Raw genomic sequence first — 23,507 nt, forward strand, 5'->3', positions numbered from 1 at the left:
AACGCCCTAGGCTCATGGTGGCTGAGTGTGCAGGGTCATACTATTAACCCTCGCCACAAGCCAAAGGATTAGCTACACTAGGACCCGAACTAAAGGACATATGATTACAAGTCCAACGTGCCAGCCACTCGGCTAGGTCGAATGATCTCGGATAGCCTTTGCACACTAAATAAGGTATCGTTCTCGTCGACTTAAATAGGTAACATATGCATTGTGTCTTATTCTTTGTAAGCTCAAAACCTGTTTGAAATGGGTGCCTAAAGCTGTTAAAAAAAATGTATTAAACCCTCTACTTTTATCATAACTAGGATAGTTGTTAATTTATCTGTTTTTTCTTATTTTTAGCATCGGGATGAAGAAATAAAATAAATCTGGTCAGAAATTAATTGTTTGAATTGCTTAAATTTCCTTTTGTGCCCCTGAATCACTAATACAATCTACACAAGTATCGTTGCAGCAAACGAAAAAGCAAAAGTAGATAATTACTCACGTGTTCTTTACTCAGTACACACAAAGGGTTCCACGTATTTCATCACAAAAGCTTAAATTTTCAAATTAAGGTTCATTAATTAATGAGTAGGAAAGTAGTATTCCATGATGTATTCTATTTAGTTAAAAGTATTAAAGTCTAAATCAATGGAAAAAAAAAACAAATTTTATTTCCAATATGGTTAAGGGTATTCAATTTGAGATACATGAGCCTAAGCTTTTTTTCGCAAGTCCAAAACAAAAATATAGTAAAGGTTTTTTTGGATTTTAATAAGAGGATTCGATCACTTAAAATAAATTTGCGAGTCTCGCCGTCGCCTAACTGTCTCAAAGACCAAGGAGCCGTTAGCGAATTCTCCCAGGGAACTAGCCACCATCGAGAATTATTGAGAATCTGTGGTTTGACTACGGAATTTGACTTAAACGACAAAGAAATTTACGTCCCGTGTGTCTCCAAGGTTTTCAATCAATGTTGGCAGCACCATAGGGAACTCCAAAGCTTCTGCCAAATTGCTTAAATGATATGTTAGAACATGTTTAGGGACAGCCCTTCCTGAACTTTAAAAAGAAAATTATACTTTGCAGGATTACACTTTCTAATGATGTAAGTTTCATTAAAACTGAATATCTTAGGCACAGAACTGGAGTTGGATGGTTTTTCTAAGATTTTGGTGAAAGTAGACATCGACTGTTAGTTTTCTGCCATTTATTCATATCTTTTATCCAAGCTCGACAAGTTATGACAAAAACTGCTCGGTCGTCTCAACTGAGTTTTGTCCCGCAAACTAAGAAAGTTTATAATAGACAACATAGGGAGATTCTTTAAGGAATAGGATTCATACAAAATTTTCTTGAAATTGGCAACTTCTCCTACCCTGTTGAAGAATTACGTTTTGAATGTCAAGACATTTTGCCTAACATCCGGTATTCTTCATGCCAGCAAATAAAATTTTGCCACATAGGGTAATGATATTTAACCTAATCAAGACTACTTACCGTATTTCAAAAGTTTTCTTTGGACTAAATTATGAATGTCGTAGTCTTGGCCTTAAATTCAATTAAAAAATCAGAAGTATCTCTTTCAATGTCATGGCTCGCTTATCAAGGCAGCTGAACGTCTTTGACACCAATTCCTCTTTATGGGTACTTCTGTTTTCTACACTTGAAGTGTACTGACTGAACAAGTTAATTGCTGAATATTTATCTCTTATGGTTACAAAAATTCCAAAAAATGTCGCTTCAAACTGTGCTCGTTGCCGGTCTCCACAACACTGTTACAGTGATTCAGACAATGTCCATTAAAACTAAAAATGTGTTCCACACTTTCTCTTTCGCCAAATATCTGCTCCGAAGAACTATTTGTATATTTAGTATATTTCGTATGATATTTATATATTTAGTATCTTTTGTATATATGATAGAAAAATAAATGAACCAGCCCTGAACTCAATAACTGATTAGACTATTTGTTTATTTCTCCCAAACCGAGGAGTATTTAAAATGCATAAGCGACATAGCAAAACATGTCAATAAATAGAACAAAGCAACAATTTACAATAGGTATAGAAACATATTGAATAAGATATGTTAAAGGTAAAAACAAAATTAATATCTTTAGAAACGCAAAATCATGAAAAATCACAAAATTTGAAACCGTGATAAATAAGGGAAGAAAAAAGAACATGCAGAGGGGGGAGGAGGAGGGGCCACTGTGTTAAAAGGATCGCTTGCGCAATAAATGCTACGTAGTCTTAGTATTGATCCAAATGCCTTTTTAATTTTTCTTGAATATTTAAAGCTAGAACTGACCTTAGATTTCGAGCTAGAGCACAATTAGGTAACCCCAAATAAACAACAGTATTAAAATAGGAAATACAATCCTTCTATAGCAAATTAAATACGTTTGGTCATTAATACTGATGTGTAAAAATTTATATTTTTTAACATTAATAGAAAACCCCTCTATCTTTAAGCATACTAGAAAGGGAATCCAAATTATTAATTAGACAGGCTTTGGGACGATAAAATGATATCACCAGCATATGTAACAAAAGACACATCCTGTCCGCAAGAGACATGGGTTGTAATAATGATCTAAGACAATCTGTCAAATATTTATTAAGGATATAATGGAATAAAACTCCACCTTATCTGACTCCACGACCAACAGGACCTGAATTAGAAAAATAACCATATGTAGGCACAAAAGTTAAAAAATGTCGCATATGGGATCAAGAAATTACAGTTATGAAGGTTTGTGAAAAACATAAAAAGAAAGCAGCTGGTCAACTGTGGTTTATTATCCCAGTTTGAATTATAGTCCAAATATGTTTTTTAATTCGTGTCAGGGTATATTAACATATTGCTATAGACTAGTCGTTTCATTGTTGCAAATGTTCGATTTTTTTTTAAATATTCCTGTCATTTTTGTGTTTTTGTAAGTAGGCTTCCAAATAATCAAAGTAGATAATCGGTGAATCGTATTATAAGTAGATCGTGCAACCTGACTTAAAACTTTCAAAAAAGTAATCTTAAGATCTCATATTTCTCACGAGTGCATTTTCATAAGAAAAGAACAAAACCAAAGTATAATACGGGTTTCATTCGAAAAGAAATTCAAAGTGTAGATTTTTTGCACTGTGGCATTTTTTTATTCTACAATGTCACGTTAAACTCAAAGTGGAAAACGCCAAAACTAGTGCTGTGAGTCCTCCTGGGCACCCAAATCTTAATGTCACTGATTTTAGCTATTCTTCAAAAATTACTAAATTTTTACTCTAGCCAAGTGGATGGCACGCTAGACTTCCAATCCTATATCCTTCAGGACGTTGGTTTGAGTCCTAATGTCACCTTCCATTAGCTTGGGATGGGGATCTGTTTCTTGACTTCACAAGCTCAGCCACCACGAGTCTTGGGAGCCGAGTTTTATATAAATTTACACATAACATCTTAATTTCAGATGCCAGGAGAGGAAAAAAAACTTTGGTATCTTATGTAAGTGAGCAATTCGGAGCATACTATTGATCTAGTGTCATTAACTATTGCGTAAGTGGTGTCGGACCTAGGGGGCTAGAGGAAGCAAATGCCGTGGGCAGAAGCCTCGGAGGTGGCAAAACAAGTTTAAATTGTAATATTTTTGGGCAAAAATTTTAATATTTACAATATTGATGGTCCGGCAGTGGACGTCACAATCTACATTTGCCTCCCCTCTGATAAAAAACCCAATTCCGGTTTTGTGCTTAAGGTAGGAGAGCATTCATTATCAGGCGAGCAAGCCAAATAACAGGGTTTTGGCTGAATACATAATAGGTTAGGCAATAAATATTCGACATCGCTGAACGAACTGTGAGCGTCAAATGTCAAAAAGTCAACATCTGCAAAGAGTGAATACAATTAGTTTATTTAATCTATTCGCCTAGGCCTATATAATGATTCTGAATAAGTTTTAAGACTGAATTTACTTTATAAGTCTATTTGAGCTTAGGGATTAGCGGGTAAAATTCTAGGTGAGATGCTTTTTGCAGTTTTTGGAAGTAATTTATGCCTAGCTTTGGTCTACAAAAATAAAGTTCTTAGTCTATGAATTATTTCAGAGCAAGATTATGGTGACCCACAAGAAGGCATTTGGAGAATACTACTTTAACTACTTTTGGCTATCTTGAAAAGGAGTTAGGTTAGGAAAATGAAACTTTCAGGGATGAGTCTACAGGCTAAAGTATGTCATGGGAAGGTAGTTTGAAGTACCTACCTCCATTCCTTCTTCCTTTAGAGGGTCCTGGGTAAAATTATGACAATTCATATTAGGCTATTGAATTACCAGTAAAGGAAACATATCACTTGATGCCCTTTTTTATGCTCTGTGTGAATATAATAGTTGCTCCTATTGCAAATTCAAATTTAAGCAATTTTTGACCTAAGCTACACTAACCTTAACCCCTTTCTAAGATAGCCAAAAGTCAATTAACTTGAATTTTACCAATGACTGATAACTCATACTTCAATTGAAATTGTTCAATGTAATTGTTTTCCTGGTTAAATTCTAGTTAATTGACTTCTTGCTATCTCGGAAAGGGTTTAGGCTAGGAAAACGAAACTTTCAGGGATGGGTCTACAGGCTAAAGTATTTCCCAGGAAGGTATTTTAAAGTACCCACCTCCACTCCTTCTCCCCCTAGAGGGCCCTGAAATTTGCCTACATGACAGGTCTATACCTATTGAAATTTTGACAAAACAACCTTTTCCTTAATTTTCAGTTACTAGTTGCTTTTTCTATGTCTTTAGTTCTGAAAATCCAATTCCTGTTATTTGAGTAGAATTTTGAGCCATATCAATGTTTTTTTTTCAAAATTTAGGAAATGTATTTGCATATCTTTAAAACCTTATAAAATGGAATTGAGCAAGTTTTGAAGCTGAAAACAATTTTGTTATACTTCAATTAAGCAGAAGATCTATTTTGCAAGGTTTCACTTTTATGTCACACATATTTTTAAAGGTCACCAAAGGTCAGGGCCCTCTAGAGGGAGAAGGAGTGGAGGTACTTGCTTCAAAATACCTTCCCGGGACATACTTTAGTCTGTAAATTCATCCCTGAAAGTTTCATTTTCCTAACCTAAACCCTTTCTGAGATAGCAAGAAGTCAATTAACTAGAATTTTACTGTTTTCCTAACCCAACCCCTTTCCAAGATAGCTAAAAGTAGCTAAAATAGAATTTTATCAAAGATATTTTCATGCTCCTATCCCTACATCCCTTCCTTTTGGTATCAATTTAGCAGTTGGTCACTTTTAAAAGAAACTTACTAACAATATTAAAGTGTGCTTGCCTACCAGCCAATAAAAGTTTGCTACAAATGCTACTAAGTATTTATGGAATACTTTGTGAAAGTTAGGATGTTTGGCATTAAAATACACTCTTTGAAGCATCTGCCCTCCCCCCTTGTGTAAAATGACCCAAAGTCCCTCATTCATGGAAGCTGATACACACATACCAATCTTTGTATTTAATTTCATGAAATAACAAGAGCTGATATGGCAGTTGTGACAAGGTCAGAAGAGCCAAGAGCTTCTTCCCAACAAGTGTCTTTATGGTCTCTCTACTCTTAAGTGTTTTCCAAAATTTCCAGTTTCCCCCTCCAACTCCCCTGAATGTCCCCAGATCCAATAGGAATTTAAAATAAGAGCTCTGAGACACAAGGTCCTTCTAAATATCAAATTTCATTAAGATCCTATAACCCATTTGTAAGTTAAAAATACCTCATTTTTTTCTAATTTTTGCAAATTAACTGTCCTTCCACTTCCCCCAGATGGTCAAATCCATGAAGCAACTGTTTCTAATTTAATCTGGTTGGGTCCCTGATATGCCTGCCAACTTTCAGCAATTGCTATATTGATCACATATCTAGTTTTGGATTTCCTTCATGTAAAAATTGGGGTAGTCTGTGTTTGAACTTGAGACCTCTTGCACCCAAAGCACAAATTATACCCCTAGACCACAAGCCATACTTAAGAAGAACAATCATTTGCTTTATCAATAATTAAAATTCTTCTCAACCATCTTGTTTGCTTGCTCCCCCCAGATGGTCAAACTGGGGAAGAGACTACTTCTAATTTAATTTAGTCTGGTCCCTGATATGCCTGCCAACTTTCAACATCCTAGGTTATCTAGAAGTACTGAAACTAGCAAAACCCCCCAACTCCTGCAAAGAGAGTAGATCTGGTCCAGTTGTGTCAATAATGTATCTAGTACATGTGCATATTCTTCCCACCAAGTTTCATCCTGATCTCTACACTCTAAGTTTTTTCCAAGATTTCTGGTTTCCCCCTCCAAATCCTCCCAGTGTCACCAGATCTGGTCAGAATTTAAAATAAGAGCTCTGAGACATGAGTTCCTTCTAAATGTCAAATTTCATTAGGATCTAATCACCCATTCATAAGTTAAATTTGGCTCATTTTTTCTAATTTTTCTGAATTACTGAATAACCCCCCCCCCCAACTCCCCCAGAGATAGCAGATCTGGTCCAATTTTGTCAGTCAGTCACTAGGACTTGTGCTTATTCTTCTCACCAAGTTTTGTTCCAATCTCTCCACTCTAAGCGTTTTCCAAGATTTCCAGTCCTCCTCCCCAACAACACTGGATCCAGTTGGTATTTGAAAGAAGAGATCTGAGTTATGAGGTCCTTCTGTATATTAAATTTCATTAAGATCCATAACTTGTTTATAAGTTAAAAATACCTCATTTTTTTTTAATTTTCCAAATTACCCCCCCCCCCTCCAACTCCCCCAAAGAGAGCAGATCCGTTCCAGTTGTATCAATCACCTATTTAGGACTTGTGCTTGTTTTTCCCACCAACTTTAATCCCAATCTCTCCACTATAAGTGTTTTCTAAGATTTAATTTTCACCCCTCCAACTCTCTCCAATGCCATCAGATCCCATTGGGATTTAAAATAAGAACTCTGAGACACAATATCCTTCTAGATACCAAATTTCATTGAGATCTGATCACCTGTTTGTAAGTTAAAAATACCTCATTTTTTCTCATTTTTCAGAATTAACCATCCTCCCACTCCCCCCAGATGGTTGACTTGGGGAAACGACTATTTCTAATCTGATCTGGTGCCTGATACACGTACCAAATTTGAATGTCTTAGCTCATTGGGAAGTGCCCCAACAAGCAAAACCAGGACTGACAGACTGACAGAAATTGTGATTGCTATATCTCACTTGGTAAATACCAAGTGCCATAAAAAGATAATCAATTCACTTAATTAAAGATTTTAAATAAATGCCAGTAACATTTTTATGCAAAGAAAGGAAAAATCACACTACAGCTTAATTATTCAGGCTCAGTTTAAATTAAAAAAAAGAGATGAGAGATTAATTATATTTTATTGCTCCTCCAAGATTTTGACAAATACTTTTTTTTGTATTTTCATTCAAAAACACTTATTTTTTATTTTCATTCAAAGATGCCAGTTTTGGGATTTTCATTAAAAAAATTCAAGAAAATAATAGCATTCTTGGTAAACATGTATATTAACAGAATATTCAGATAGCCAAAAAAAAACTTTTTTCTATTATCAGAATTTCATCCTTTATCCAAATATGACCTTCTTTTCTGTTGCAAATTTAATTTATAGGCTTTTACAGAATCTCAAAGATGATACCCTTTTCTCTTGTTTTAGATACAGCTTATATGCATGTGCTCACAAACCTACATCTACAATCAGAATTTTGTCCTAAATCCAAATATGATATTTGTTGCCATTACACATTCAATTTTAACATATCCTTTCTAACCTTACCCAAATATATAGCCTGTATCATATGTTTCCCATGCATTTATTGATTCCAGTTCCAGTTCCAAAAATTGTAGGGAGGTATATGGACTATCATCAAGTCCTTTCACCTCTTTGACTCCTTCATCAGAAAAGCTAGCCACTGGAAGCAATATTCTCCTCTAGTCAGCAAACAATGAGTACACACTATTATATACAATAACACACTATTATTAATTGTGGGAAGTACGGGTACCTGAGCTACCTGTCCCCAGCAGTTTATGATCACTAGGGCGGCTTTTACCAATATGGCTCTTCCTACTCACTCCCACTCTCTTCTGCACAATCAAAATCTATATATAAATCATCCCCCTTTAAATTGACTTCTTCATGCTCTAATCATCACTAAAAAATATTTCTCTTCTTTAAGATATCAATAGATGCCTTAAATATCTTACAATCAATATCCCAGGACATGTTAGAATTCAGGATAGCTGTATAACTATTTGGATTCTTATCCAAGGAGCAGAAACGCTTTAGAGAAATAGTCTCCTCACTCTGAGCCTGGCAATCAAATAATATATACTGAATTGTTTCATCTTTTGAGAAGCAGACTCTGCATAAAGGGGAATGATGTAGCTTCCAATTAAATAACAAGCTATTTAGAATTAGGGCACCTGATTTCAGCTAGTAATATAGCACAGTATTTAATCTAGTATGGAATTGGGATAAAATTAATTTACTGTGATTAACATTTGATCTTTACCTGATAATATCTCGTGAATTGAGGTATATATTTATTCAAATCTAGAATATGGGATCCGATTTTATCCACTCGTCCCCCATCCTCATTCAAAATCCTTAAATCTTTACAAAAACTCTACTATTCAAATAGCTTTGGGTGTGCATTTTCAACTTAGAGAGAGGAGTATCTTTGTCTAAGTTAAAAATATTGTCTGGATTAGTGTCTCTAAATGAAAGAGCATCTGGTCTAAGGATTAAATATTTCTCACGAATCCAGGCATATGGAACCAAGCATGCTTTATATGCACGTACCTTTGCTGGGAAGTCAACCTGTCCCAATGCCCATTCATCATGGAATCAATTTCAACTGGAAGTCCCAAATTGGAATCAATACTCTCCTTATGCGTATCCCTTTACTGAGTCCCCTCTGTGGGAAATGAGTCCGCCAGGTTGTCAAGTACAACTTATCTCAATTAATAAAAACCTGATTCCTAAATATGAGATCCAGACTATTTTGGCTGAACAGATCTCAAAGGCATAACCTAATCATAAAAAAATACATACAGATGGATCTATCCAGAGGGAGAGAGCTGGAGTATGTATCGCATTCCTGAAGTTCAACATCTATTCTCCTCTCCCATTGGGATCTTCAATTTTGTCTGCTGAATTATGTGCCATTCGCCTGGCCTTGAATGCACTTATAAATTATAACATAGATGTAGTATCAGTTGCAAGTAGTAGTACAGTTTTAGCTGCAACCAGTCTCATTTGGAGCCGCAATAGTAGCAGTAATCCCAGTAGTAGTGGCCCTGAAAGCTCCAACTTTATACCCTTACCTGTTCCTATATGCCTTTTTGATAGCTTGGATACATGTAGTTTCTCTTGATTTAGCTCAACATACTCCTCAACATTTCCTAAAGCTTTGCCTCAATATCCTCAGCATTTTCTGACATACCTAGGATCAAAAATTCCTCCCTTTCTTAATGATAAATCAAGTATTTAAAATATGGACAAATTCCATAATTTACGTTCCTTACCCGGAGGGCTGTGAGGGCATGACATCCCCAGAGGGATAGCTATTAGACATGGTGACTATTTTGAATGAAATGGATTTTCAAGATCCTTATCAGTGTTAAGGGGAACATCTAAAAGGGCAAGAGGGGAAGGGGCTGACCTATGTTCATTATTTAACACCCCTCTCAACATGTCTTTAAATTTTCAACTTAATCCCATTAGTTGTTCCTTAGATATTGCATTTTTGTCCTTTTAAAAACCCTCCTGAATATTCTATGCTTTGATTTTTGTTTTACATTCCCCTCAACATTTTCGAAAAGTTTTACCTTAATATTCTTATCCTTTTTGGAGACTCAGGATTAGACATGCTCCCTTTTCCCAATAACCGACCTTGTATACAAACAATGGGCAACTTATACAACTTAAAACAGTTGCTGTGAATACGTTCTTAGATCACACTGGCTATACATGAAGTATGAAAACAAGAAAAAAAAAAATATAATAAATGATTTTTTTTAGCACTTTAGATGACTTGGCAGAGGTCCTTGCTGGAATATCTGCTTTGGTTATTTTGGCTTTTTCTCTGTCGACCAACTGATATTATCTCGTTTTTTGGCTATTTAATTTGATTATTCATTCATTATATTTTTTCTTGTTTGTTATATAATACTTGCCCCAGGGGCTTTGGGGGTTAAGTCATCCCTAGAGACATAGCTTTTTGACTTTTCAACAATTTTGAACAAGATAGCTATTTCAAAATTATGATCAGATATCTTTACGAAAATATAACAGTTCAAAATAGGGATGAAACATTTTAATCGACAGTGAAACAAATATAAAATTTCAACGGAATATTTCGGACACATATACAGTGTCCATCCTCAGTTAAAAGCCCTTTTTGACTTAGTATAAGATACCCCTTAACATTCTCCAAATATTCACCTTAACACCCTTAGTGTTTTTGGATGAACCAAGAATCAAATAATAACCCTTTTCCTAATGATAAATCCTGCATCTAAACAATGGGCAAATCGCATAATTTACAATCCTTGCACCAGTGCTGTGGGGGCATGGCATCCCTGGAAGTATAGCTAGTGAACCTTTTGACTAGTTTGAACAAAATGCCAATTCCAAAATTTCAATCAGAGTTGAGTAGAGGGAACACCTAAAAAGCAAGGAGGGGGAGCCCTCAAATCTCTTCAATATCTCCTTAATATACCTTAAAATTTTCAACTTAATACCATCAGTCGTTCTTTCGATATTGCTAATATTCCTTTTTCACAACCAGCAAGGACATAGTGGGTTTTGATTGTGTTCAGCATTGCTCTCAAAATCTCCTTAAAGTGTCACCTAAATACCCTAAGCCTTTTTGGAGACACAGGATCAAACATGCCTTCTTTTCCAGTAAAAATCCTTTTATGTTAACCATGGGTAAAATGAATAACTTATAGCCCTTACCCTGGAGGCTGGGGGAGGCGTGTCAACCCTGGAGGCAAAATTATTTGACCTTTGAACTATTTTGAATAAAATGGCTATCTCAAAATTTGGATTTAATGCATTTGGAGTAAAAAGAGCGTGGGAGGTGGGAAATGGTTGCCCTTGACTCTTAACAAGGGCACTAAAACTTTTGATTTCCAATCGAATAGGCCTCCATCAAAGTTTATACAACATTCCTTCCATAAAAAACCTTTTATGTTAACAAGAAGAAACTTCCATAACTTAAAGTCCTTGCTCTGGGTGCTGGCGGAGGGGTTTCAACCCTAGAAGCATAGTTATTTGACCTTCTTACTATTTGAAACAAAATAGCAATCTCAAAATTTTGATTGAATATATTTGAGAAAAAAGGGTGCAGGGGGGGGGGGGTCTTGTTGCCCTCCAATTACTTTTGACTCCTAAAAAGGGATCCAGAACTTTTGGTTTCCAATCAAATGATTCTCCTCTAAAGTTTAATGACCACCCCTTCAAATAAAAACTTCATATGTTAACAATGGACAGCTTGCATAACTTACAGCCATTGCCCTGCGGACTTGGGGGGGGGCTGTCAATCCCGGAAGCATAGTCATTTGACCCTTGGCCTGACCCCCTTTTATACAAGGGGAGAGGGCAGATGCTTCAAAGAGTGGATTTTAATGCCAAATATCCTAACTCTCATGAACTCTCATGATGTCTAAAAATGTAGTTTGGATGTGTTTGGAGAAAAAGGGTGTGTGGGGGGGGGGGATAGTTGCCCTTTGCTCAGTTTCAACTCTTGAAAAAGGAACTAAAACCTTCGATTTTCAATCGAATGATACCCCTTCAAAGTTTAATGACCATCTCTTTCACAAAGAACCTTACATGTTAACAATAGGCAACTTGCATAACTTACAGCCCTTGCCCTGGGAGCTGTGGGGGATTTTGTCAATCCTGGGGGTATAGTTATTTTCCCTTTGAACTATTTTGGAACTAGAACTTTCGATTTCTAATTGAATGAGTCCCAATCAAAGTAGACATGGCCACCCCCGCCCATTATATGTCACCAATGGGCAACTTCCATAAAATTGCAGCCCTTGACCTGGGTGCTGTGAGGGATTATATCGACCCTGGGGGCATTCCCTTAAGACTATTTTGAACTAAATGGTTATCTTAAAAATTTTGATTGTATGTATTAGGGAAAAAAGGGTTTGGGGTAGGGATTGTTTCCTTCCAATCACTTTTGACTCTTATAAAGGCCGTTAGAACTTCTGATTTTGAATCGAATGAGTCCCTTCCGAAGTTTATACGACTAACCCTTCGATAAAAAGCTTATATGTTAACCATAAGTAACTTGCATAATTTATGGGGGAGAGGGGGTTGTTAAACCCCAAACCATAGTTATTTGATCTTTGAACTATTAAAAAAATGATTATCTCAAAGTTTTGATTCAAAGCATTTGGGGGAAAAGGGCCTAGGGGGGGGGGGGGCTAGTTGCCCTCTGGTTAAAAAAGAAACTAAAACATTTAATTTCAAATTGAATGAGCCTTCTCCGAATTTTATACGACCACCCCTTCCATGAAAAACATTATGTGTTAATAATTGGCAACTTGCTTTTGGGGCTGTGGAGGGTTTTGTCAACCCTGGAAGCATAGTTATTTGACTTTTAGATTATTTTCAACAAAATGACTATCTCAAAATTTTGATCAGATCCATTTGGGGAAAAGAGGGCAGGGAGGGGGGGATATTTGCCCTTTAATCACATTTGACTTCTTCTAAGGTCAATAGTACTTCCGATTTCCTAACAAATATGCCTTCTCCTAAGTTTATATGACCAGCCACTCCGCATGAAGTGCCTCTGAGGAAAAAGTAATAATAATAAAACATAGAAGCCTTATGGGTCTTTACTATAAGCAAAGCTATAGCATTGCCCCTGATTATTTAGGTATGTAAGAAAATGCAGTAAGTATGCAGACTTTAAAAATAGATTTTAAATTTTAAGCCACAAACTGATCTTGAGATGTTTTTCTCTGAATTAAATAGCTTGGTAATTCAAAAAATTTGGTTTTCAATATAATGAACTTTTAAATAAAACCCACTAAAAGTTATCAAAGAATATTAAGAGAATTTTTTTGTAATGTCTCTTTGTTTCTCTGATTTGTTTTTTTTATGTAAATGGTATATTGCATCCATGTCAGCTTGGAAAGCTGTTAAAATGTAACAGGACTCAAAAACCACTAAAGCAGTTTGTCTTCTGAGCCACCCTGGGTTTCTTGAACATAGGTTTGTTCTAAAACATTTTTGTGCCCATTCAATAATTTGCTGCTAATAGGACTTGACAAGAGTTACTTTAACTTAGGTCTACTGCCGGGCCGCACTCGCCGTAGAGAATGACGTCTGCCTCCTCCATCCGCTTTGGTCCAGTGCGATTGTTTGTGCTTTGCTCGGTCTAATATTTGCCATCGCCAGAAACTCGGACAGGCTATCGGATCATCACTTCTTCGGTCGGCCACGAGGTCGCTTCCAACCGGCTTCTGTAGGGTCAAAGTCAAAGATCATCTTTGCGGGTAAGTACAGGGGCATTCGAAGTAGGTTTCCAAACCATCGTAAGCTACGCTCAGCTGCTTGGATTGAAAACCGAGACTTCTTGGTGAGCTGTAGCAGCTTCTCGTTACTCATGAAATCAAACCACCTTAGACCTTAAATCCTTCTCAGGCTCTTCGTCTGGAATACATCGATGGCCTTTAGCTCTGCGATTGATGCATGCCATGTTTCAGCTCCGTAAAGCATTACATAACCTACGAGGACGTTGAAAATCCGCAGTTTTGTTGAACGACTAATGTTCGGTTTCCGATAAAGATGACGGTTCAGCCTGCCCATAGCAGACACGCTAATAGAGATACATCTAATCTCCTTTTGTATGTATTTTTTGATGATTTTTTCTTAAAAATGTATGCATTTTATAAGGTCCACTTATTACAGAGGTACCATATTTGAAAACTTATGGTAGGTTTTCTCCCTCCCTTCTTCTGCTTTTCAACCCTTCTTCATACCATTTTAAAGACATATTTTACAAAATGTTGAGCCAGGTATGGTCATGAATAAAGTGTTATTTTTTAGCCTGTGATGCTCAAGATCTAGTTTTGACTATTCTCTTGGAACCTAACGACCATTGTGATCAGTTAGAGATTCTAGTTTCTTAAAGCACGACCTTTCTGAACTGAAACACCACTCTGTAAGGAAACAAAGACTCAAAATATTAATAATTAATAATTTAATAATTAATCTTTACTAATTAATTATTAATAATAATTAATAATCTTTAATAATTTAATTAAAAGTGATCAATCGTTACCTGAGCTGAATAAAATTGTCAAAACCTGTGTTTACCAGTTTTTCAATGCAACAACTGCTTTCTTTGTTTACTTGGTTTGAATACACCGGTTGTGGTTTTGCAGTCTTTAGTCTACTGCTTTACTATTTATCTACGTTATTCTAGTAAACATTTTGAACATTTAGGTACACTAAGTCCTTGCTGCTTCGATATATTCTATTTATTAATCACGTTAAAAAAACGACAAAGTTCAAACATTATTTCAAGTAACTTGGATCAGCGAACAAGGAGAATAACCTACACAAATGAACCTACTGTGTGCTTTATTAAGAAATACATTTGGTGAAAGTTACTCCATCTACTTTAAATTATATATCTCTGTGCGGAAAGACCTCTCTCTCTCTCTCTTATGAGGGGAGTTCTCTCTAATGTCTAGACACACCTGCATTCATAAGTCTTATTATCTCCTTAGAGAATATCCCTCTCCATAGGAGAGCCTCTTCCATACAGAGGAGCGTCCAGAAGTCGAAGACTAGGCCTACTCAAACCGATGCAGTAACTACGAGTGTATGTAATTTTACCAAAATCCTGCAAATAATACCGAGTCTGCATGCACTAACTCGTTTGAAAAACTAAATATTCTATAGTTTTTTAAGACAAGAGGAAAGATGTTGGTTCAGTCCTTCTTTATGCAATGCTTTCAAAAAGATTAATTTAGCGCGTCAATCGTTTCGGCTGCTCCTGTCGAGTTTCTCAGTTGGAAATTGATGGATACCGAAAGTGAAAAAAAAAAAAAAACCAAACAAAAAACAAAAAAAAACTTGAACACTGAAGTCACTGGCGAATAGCCTTAATAAGACTCATGTGCTTACCGCACTAAAAATTATTCCTTTATTATCTTTAATTCGTTTTAGTTCCGGTGTAGCTAGGTATTTAAATTCTAATCTAGTATTTAAATACAAAATACATGTTTAGTCACATATTTGGAAATACTATTGAAATATTTTTATGACCAAGTATTTTGCATTTGTATTCAGATACTTTTTAAAAGTATTTTGTCAATCATAGTCCAAAATTATGATATCACTTAAACTTTTTTTTTGAGAATGATAAACTTGTTGAAAATTGAAAAATTTCCTTTTTGGAAAAAAAATAACATACCAAAAAGTGTTCAGAGAACATATACCTAAAAGTACCGTGGACATCAAAATGAAAACATTTTTGGCCCCTAGCTCCATCTTAGGTCTATTTATTCTTGAAAAAAAAAAATTTAAGACCACACTGACTATATATGACACTTGACAAAAAGAAGACAAATAAAATAACTTAGAAAATGAGGGTTGTGTAACATATAGTCATAGGCTTCGTAACATATATAAATAAGGTTTTTATACACTCGACCCCTTACCTTCCCCTAGGAAAAAATCACTCTTCTTAACTAAGGCATTGAAGCATGTTGATAATTCAACAAATTTGAAGGGTTACTGATAGTTTTTGGTCCTTGGGGATGTCATACATAATTCTGGCCCTGGGAGTTGATAGTATTGATTAAATTTGATTATGGTTTTCTAAATATTTTAGTCATACTTAGTTATAATTTGCATATTTTGCAATTGTTCACTGTGGTTCTGTTCTCTACTTGAAGAAATGTCAGATATTGTTTCAAGGAATGTGCTGGTTTTCAATATAATTCAAGTTTGAATTACTGATTTTTTAATTTAATTATTTAGCTGATTTTATTTTAGGTATATTGAATGAGCAACAATGATAGAGGCTGCTTCTGTGTATAGTCATTATGAATCCCTGATCGAGAACAGTGTAAAGGACCCAGAAACTGATCCCTATAGGTCCAAATATAAAGCAATTTGTTGTCTGAACGGCTTTTTGGATGTAATGACAACGTTTGGCACAATCAAACAGGGCTTTGAAAGTTCACCAAATGAGCTGCATATCCTTTGTTTACGTGCCGCTGTTCTATTTCTAGTTGGAAAATTAAAATATGAAACTAATGAAGCAGGAATCGCGGAAACTTTACTTCTTGAAAGTTTATCCAAAGCCTCAGCTACTCCTGATGTACAAAAAACCCTTCAATTAAAGTTGTCCATCCTCAATCAACTTGGTCTTATTTATTGTGACCTGTCTAAACATGAACAAGCCGAAGGAGTTCTCCTTGAAGCCATTTCTCTTTATGAGGAAACAAAGAACATGTCTGACAAATTATGGTGTGTAAAGGACATATTTTATGGAAAAATTGTTGATCAGAATGTTTCTGATGACAATTTGGAAAGTGAAAATACTCTCACCTTATATTACATTGCGCAAGTTTATCAGCATCTTGGTAAGAGCTCTGAATCCGCTAAATATTGTTCTTTAACTCTTAGAAAACAGTTGGAAAGAGGAGTAACAGATACTATATATTGGGCACTGAATTGTGCTACTTTGTCACAGTACTTTGCATCTAGAAACTTTTTTGAGTAAGTATAATTTGTATAATCTTCATTTTTGTCTGTTGGGTCTGACTTATTTCATGGCTAAAATCTTGAAACTAAAGAATAATTTATGTGGTGTCAGTTAAATAATCTATTGGGGCACTATGCAAGCAGTATGATATTCTGGGTTATGAACAGGAGTCACTGAGCTTCTTTGGTTTGTTCAGTTCTGTTTTATTCAATCTCTGATATAAGCCATGTAAATGAAACAAATTAAATATTGAATTGTAATATTATCCATTTGTAGTTTCAAGATGCAGGACTAAACTAGAAAGAAAAGACTAGCGCATCATTCTTGCACACAAGAGGAGGGGGCTCTGGAGAATCTCCTCCCCCCTAATATTGGCCAAACTTGTGAAAAAAACAACGTTGTCCTAAATGTACTTGACTATTTATTAGATACCTCCTGCGGAAAAACAATATACTAACTTGACCTTGTTAGGTGGTGGGGGAGATGTATGCACCTTTGCTAGTGCACAATGTATTCTTAAGAGGACGACGTAAGAAACATGTAGTAGCTTCTTAATTATAAAAAACAAGACAGCAGGGTGGATCAGCATAACTACAATAACCTTGATCTACTGCAGGGAAGCAGAACTTCTATGTGTTTTTATGGCACTTGCTATTTACCAAGTGACATATAGCGATCGCAAATTCTGTCGATCTGTCTGTCTGTCGGTCCCGGTTTTGCTAGTTTAGGCACTTCCAGATAAGCTAGGACGATGAAATTTGGCAGGCGTATCAGGGACCAGACCAGATTAAATTAGAATCAGTCGTTTCCCCGATTTGACCATCGGGGGGAGGGAGTGGGGGACAGTTAATTCGGAAAAATTAGAAAAAATGAGGTATTTTTAACTTACGAACGACCGAATCCAGTGTCATTTGGGGGGAATTGGGGGGGACTGAAAATCTTGAAAACGCTTAGAGTGGAGAGATCAGGATGAAACTTGGTGGGAAGAATAAACACAAGTCCAAGATACGTGACTGACATAACCGGACCGGATCCGCTCTCTTTGGGGGAGTTGGGGGGGGGGTAATTCGGAAAAATTTGAAAAAATGAGGTATTTGTAACTTATGAACGGGTGATCTGATCTTAAGGAAATTTAGTATTTAGAAGGATCTTGTGCTTCAGAGCTCTTATTATAAATCCCAACCAGATCTGGTGACATTGAGGGGAGTTGGAGGGGGAAACCGGAAATCTCGGAAAACATGAAAATTTAGGTATCTTTATCCTACGAATGGGTGATCGGATCTTAATGAAACTTGACATATAGAAAGATCTTATGTCTCAGATGCTCCATTTTCAATTCAAATCGGATCCGGAGACATAGGGGGCTGAAGGGGGGAAACAGAAATTATGGAAACCAAAAATATCGGAAAACACTTAGAGTAGAGGGATCGGGATGAAACTTGATTGGAAGAATAAGCATAAGTTCTAGATACGTGATTGATATAATTGGAACGGATCCGCTCTCTTTGGGGAAGTTGGGGGTTTGGGAGATTTCTAGTGCTTTGGGGAGTTCGGTGCTTTTGGACGTACTAGGACGATGGAAATTGGTAGCGTGTCAGGGGCCTGCACAAATTGACTTGATAACAGTCGTTTCCCCGATTCGACAACCTGGGGGAATGGAGGGAGAGGAAAAATCGAAAAAACTGAGGTATTTTTAACTTACGCATGGGTGATCGAATCTTAATGAAATTTGATATTTAGAAGGATCTCCTGTCTCAGAGCTCTTATTTAAACCCTGACCGTATCCGATGATATTGGGGGAGTTGGAGGGAGAAACGGGAAATCTGGGAAAACACTTAGAGTGGAGAAATCGGGATGAAACTTGGTGGGAAGAATAAGCACGAGTCCTAGATACGCGATTGACATAACCGGACTGAATCCGCTCTGGGGGAGCTGGGGGGCGGGGGTGGTAATGCGGAAAAATTGAGGTATTTTTAACTTAAGAACGGGTGACCGGATCTTAATGAAATTTGATATTTAGAAGGAACTCATGTCTCAGAGCTTTTATTTCAAATCCCGACCAGATCTAGTGATGTTGGGGGGAGTTGGAGGGGGAAATCTTGGAAAACACTTTGAGTGAAGAGATTGGGATGAAACTTGGTGGGTAGAATAAGCAAATGTCGTAGATACGTGACTGACGTAACCGGACTGGATCCGATTTCTTTTGGGGAGTTAGAGGGGGGGTCCAGTGCTTTGGCGAGTTCGGTGCTTCTGGACGTGCTAGGACGATGAAAATTGGTAGGCGTGTCAGGGACCTGCACAAGTTGACTTGATAAAGTCATTTTCCCGATTCGACCATCTGGGTTCCTGAAGGGAGAGGAAAAATTAGAAAAAAGACGCATTTTTAACTTACGAGTGGGTGATCGGATCTTAATGAATTTTGATATTTAGAAGGACCTCGTGTCTCAGAGGTCTTATTTTAAATCCCAACCGGCATTAAGCCTCTGATTTTCCTTTTAAATCTATCTATTGATTCTTAGAATTTTGCTAGGGCTTATGTCATATGAGCTCTTGGCTCTTCCGACCTCGTCACAAGTGCCATATGAGCTCTTAGCTCTTGTTTTCGATGCATTGCGTAGAATCTCTACTCTTATAAACCTGAGTGGGAGTTCATTCGTTTTCGAACTACAGGTTCCAGCAGCATTTCTAAGATTCAAAATTGATAAGGGGATATATTGCCTCCTCCTTTCCCGTGCTCTTTTCCCCTGGTGGTGGTCCTGTAGCCCCACATACTATCAGAAAAAATTAGAAATGACCATTCCACTGCATTGGTTGAAAGGTCTTGTAAATTTTCCGTCAGGAGGGACATAACCCATGCAGCCATAGCTGCAAAGTCCACAAATTTGTCAAATAGCTCATTCTTCTGTATTGTTTTAAGGAAAGGCAGGGTGTGTTGCAACATATTGAAAAAGGAGTCGTGCGATTACTGAGTTCATTTTAAACCAGAAATTTAACCTTCAAATTGAACCTTCGACTCTCTTCAAATTTCCCCTCATTGCGGCCTCCAAGTTATTAGCAGACAGGTAGGCACCTAGCCCCTCACTTAAATAAGAATGATGTAAGTATTTTCATTTCTAAAACAAGTGAGGTCCAAGCTGCAGAAGTGGCTTTGTTGAAAAATGATCTAATTCCAGACTTGATTCAAAAACGAGCTAAGACCTGAATCAGTGAAAAAAGTCATTACAAAAATGCGGTAGGATCAAAATGCAGACTGACTCAATCGACGAAGGAGCTAATTTTTTATCCAGTGCAAAACACTTCAAATCCTGAAATGATCAATACTGTCTGAGGTTTAGTTAGTATTCGATGAATACATGTTCTGTGTTTTTCTTTAGGGAAGCTCGGCATCATCTTGCGGCGGCATCTTGGATGATGGAAAAAATCTCATTGGAAGTTCAAGAAAATAATGAAGGGTAATATTTGTAATTACATCATTCTTTCAACTTTTCAGTTCAATTAAGCATGAAACGGATTATTGAAATATAAGCAAGGGAACAGACTGAATAATGACATTATGAAGATTCTTTCCTTTTTTATTGGACCTTTTTAGTATTGCCCTTTATACGTAGAAAGGGTAATAATTCCCAAAGCAAATCATCTTTAATATTACATAATTTAGCTCTCAGTTTTAGTTTTAAAGAAAAAACTGACATAATCCGGTCACCAAAGAATTTATCACCGAGTTTTCAACGCTGGGTTGATGGTATAAATCATATCTAATATAGCAATCATTATACTACTACTACTACTACTACTAAAAACTCACTGCAGCACCAAGCCGCCTGAGGCCAACACAGCTACGCACGCTCCTCCTCCAACCTAATCTATTTAAAGCCTCCCTCTTTACACCCTCCCAGGAAGTTCCCATTTCCTTTAAATCTTTATTTATGACATCCTCCCAACCCAGACAAGGACGACCTGCTTTCCGTGTAGCCCCAGACGGTTGGCCAAAAAGGACAATCTTCGGTAATCTGTCATCCTTCATTCGTAGAACGTGGCCTAGCCATCTCAACCTTTCTTTCATTATAGCCCCAGAAAGCGGGATTGAACCACACTTTTCGTACAACCTACTGTTTGAAATACGGTCAGTCAGCCGGGTATCCAGAACAATCCGTAGGCAATTTCTCTGGAAAACATCTAGTAAATTTTCATCTGCTTTTCGGAGTACCCATGCTTCAGAGCCATATTTGACCACTGTCATCACTGTAGCTTCCAATATTCTAATCTTGGTTTGTAGGCTTATCTTTCTATTCTTCCAAACTTTTTTTAACTGTGAAAAAACACCTGGATCAAATCCATAAGGTTCCTATCATATTGTTGGGTCAAATCCATTCTCCCAGCTAGAGATGGCGACATCAAGAAAGGGAGATTTTGTTTGCTTCAATATCCTTTGCTAATTTAACATAGGTTCTTGTTGGTTCAAAATGTTGAGGAGAGATGTGAGCTCATCTTCCGATTATATCAAAACGGACAAGCAGTCATCCAGGTATATGAAATATGACTGTTAATCATCAAGCTATTGAAGGACAATCTTGTTCTCAATGTGCTGTAGGTGCTAATGGTGAACTGATTGGCATACCCTATATTTGCTTGAATGTTGTGTTTCTGAAGATAACATAAAAATATGTCATCAGCGTCTAAAGTGATGCCCCATTGATATCTAAAACATTCTTCAAAATATAGGTTATTTTAGAAGCTGGAATTCTAGTGAAAAGGGAAACAACATAAAAACTACAGAGTTTAATACCTCATGAGGCATGGGAATTTTTAATCTTACTCAAAGTTCTTTTTTCTATTGTGTGCCCATTATTAAGAGTAAAAGGCTATAAAATGCTAGCCAACCATCTGTCAAATTTTTGCGGTGGTGAGCCGATTGTGGAAACTATGGACTTTAACGGACTATATAACGTACACAAACCTTGTGGGTCAGGTTGAATTTTTTACCGATTCAAAATGACAGTTTTTTCAAGGTTTGTAATAACCTCTTCAGAAGGTATATGTTTAGGGGAAATGGGGTATGTATATCCTATTGATTAAATGGCTGTCCTACACTTGTAAAATTTTTTTTTCGGGTTTATTACAGCTCGTCCTGGGGAAACAAGGATAATAGATACTTCGCTTAAAGAACATTTCAACCACCAATTGATACATCTTTTCTGTATGCTTCTTTCAGGCCCCAGAGAAGGCAAATTTAAATTCCTTGTTTTGGTTGTCCTCAATCTTTGTTTTGTCACTTGGGCATACGCAGCTGTGTTGACCTTAGTTGACTTAGTGCTGCACTTACTCGATTGTAGTAGTAGAGTATATCTCTCAAGTAAAAATATTTTGGGTCTCATACAGTGTGTCGATTTATGGCTTGCTTCTTGCATTTATTTAAGAAACATCGGTGGTTAATAAGTCTTGCTTCCTGGTAAGCATAGACTCATCTTTGACTTTTTGACCACTTACCCTCTATCGTAAATACTGTTTAAAACCAGCTTGATATTTCAGCATGATTCAAGCTTGAATATCACATCGCAGAGTCTGAATTTTCATAGCTAAGATAAACTTTCACACCATTTTGACTACTTTGAATGGTCAGACTGGTCTTAGATTATTTCAATATATGATAGTTAATCAAATGAGTTTGAGTTGATTTGCATTTACTTCTTTTAGACTCGAAAGGTATCACTATCGTCTTGCTGATATTCAGAGATGTTGGGCGAAATATGACCTACTGCTCATTGATCATTCCTGGGAACTAGTTCAAGAAACTCCTGTAGAAAAACATGAACTACACTTCAACTGCCCACGGTTTCCGGAAGCTGAAATTGCACGGTTTGAAGATGTTCCTTTTCAAACAGCAAGAACGTTTGAAGAAGCGCGGGTGATATTTTTGCACGGTCAAAAAATGCTGAATGCAGCTAAATCATATTATTCGCTTGAAGATAGGGCTACAGATTATTTTGAAATTGTACAGGAACATAGTCATTTGTTCCGGTCACTGGCTAAATTTGAAATAGATAATGGAAGGTTAGTTTTTTTTTATTTATTTCGACCTAATAATCTTTCAGTGTTGAATGTATAGAATAAAATCAACAATATAGGGAATGCAACACTTCGAGGTTTAACCGTTGAAATTAAAATTAGACTTATAAGAATTACATTTTTCTCACTCAAAAATAGTAGAGATGTTGCTTTACGAACTCACAAGGGAGAATAGGGTAAGAAATTCCCAGAAAAACAGGTGCAAAAAAGCTGACTTTGTTTTTTATTCTCGTACCTTTCCCATGATCCGCCATCGATGTCAGACCTTATGCACCTATGCTGGGCGTCGAAAACTGCTATAATATCATGGCTATTTGCTATGAAAAAATAAAAAGTTAGGGAGTTGAATGTTGCTCGCATTTTTTGTAGTCACATTTGAATGTCTTTCCTAATAATTTTTTGAAGATTGACAAACAGCGAAAACCGTCAGGGTATTTAGGATGGGACATTTGTGCTATTTTTTCGTTAGACAACAAAACACCAACAAAAAAGGGAAGAAATAACTAGTTGAGAAAAACTTCGATGAGTCAGCAATTTTCCTTTGTGAACAGTATTTGGTACCAATGAAAGATTCTAGTTTGTTGTACTAATTCAATACTAAGGTTTTTTATGTTTACTAATGTTTATGATTACTAAAGCTACTAATATGTGTAAAATAGAAAACCAATTAATAATTAA

At 36.5% G+C, this 23,507-nt stretch overlaps 2 protein-coding genes across 9 annotated transcripts in view; one reads left to right on the forward strand and one right to left on the reverse strand.

The window, feature by feature from the left end:
* Nucleotides 1–23,507, reverse strand: part of LOC136029500 (enolase-phosphatase E1-like) — a 539,221-nt gene that overhangs the window by 212,577 nt on the left and 303,137 nt on the right. The window lies entirely within an intron of this gene.
* LOC136029491 (KIF-binding protein-like) overlaps nt 1–23,507 on the forward strand; it is a 40,619-nt gene that overhangs the window by 5,628 nt on the left and 11,484 nt on the right. Inside the window, exons 1-4 of one of the 5 annotated variants that reach the window (XM_065707923.1) lie at nt 3,813–3,872; nt 16,049–16,777; nt 20,138–20,215; nt 22,458–22,814. In XM_065707923.1, the coding sequence (XP_065563995.1) occupies nt 16,068–16,777; nt 20,138–20,215; nt 22,458–22,814 (1,145 nt within the window). In that variant the 5' untranslated portion in view covers nt 3,813–3,872; nt 16,049–16,067. Of the gene's footprint in view, nt 1–3,812; nt 3,873–3,976; nt 3,996–13,345; nt 13,537–16,048; nt 16,778–20,137; nt 20,216–22,457; nt 22,815–23,507 lie in introns of those variants that run through there. The other 4 variants (XM_065707925.1, XM_065707924.1, XM_065707926.1 and 1 more) reach the window with 4 other exon arrangements.

This window comes from Artemia franciscana, chromosome 7 (genome assembly GCF_032884065.1).
Source record: "Artemia franciscana chromosome 7, ASM3288406v1, whole genome shotgun sequence".
NCBI classification, from domain to species: domain Eukaryota; kingdom Metazoa; phylum Arthropoda; class Branchiopoda; order Anostraca; family Artemiidae; genus Artemia; species Artemia franciscana.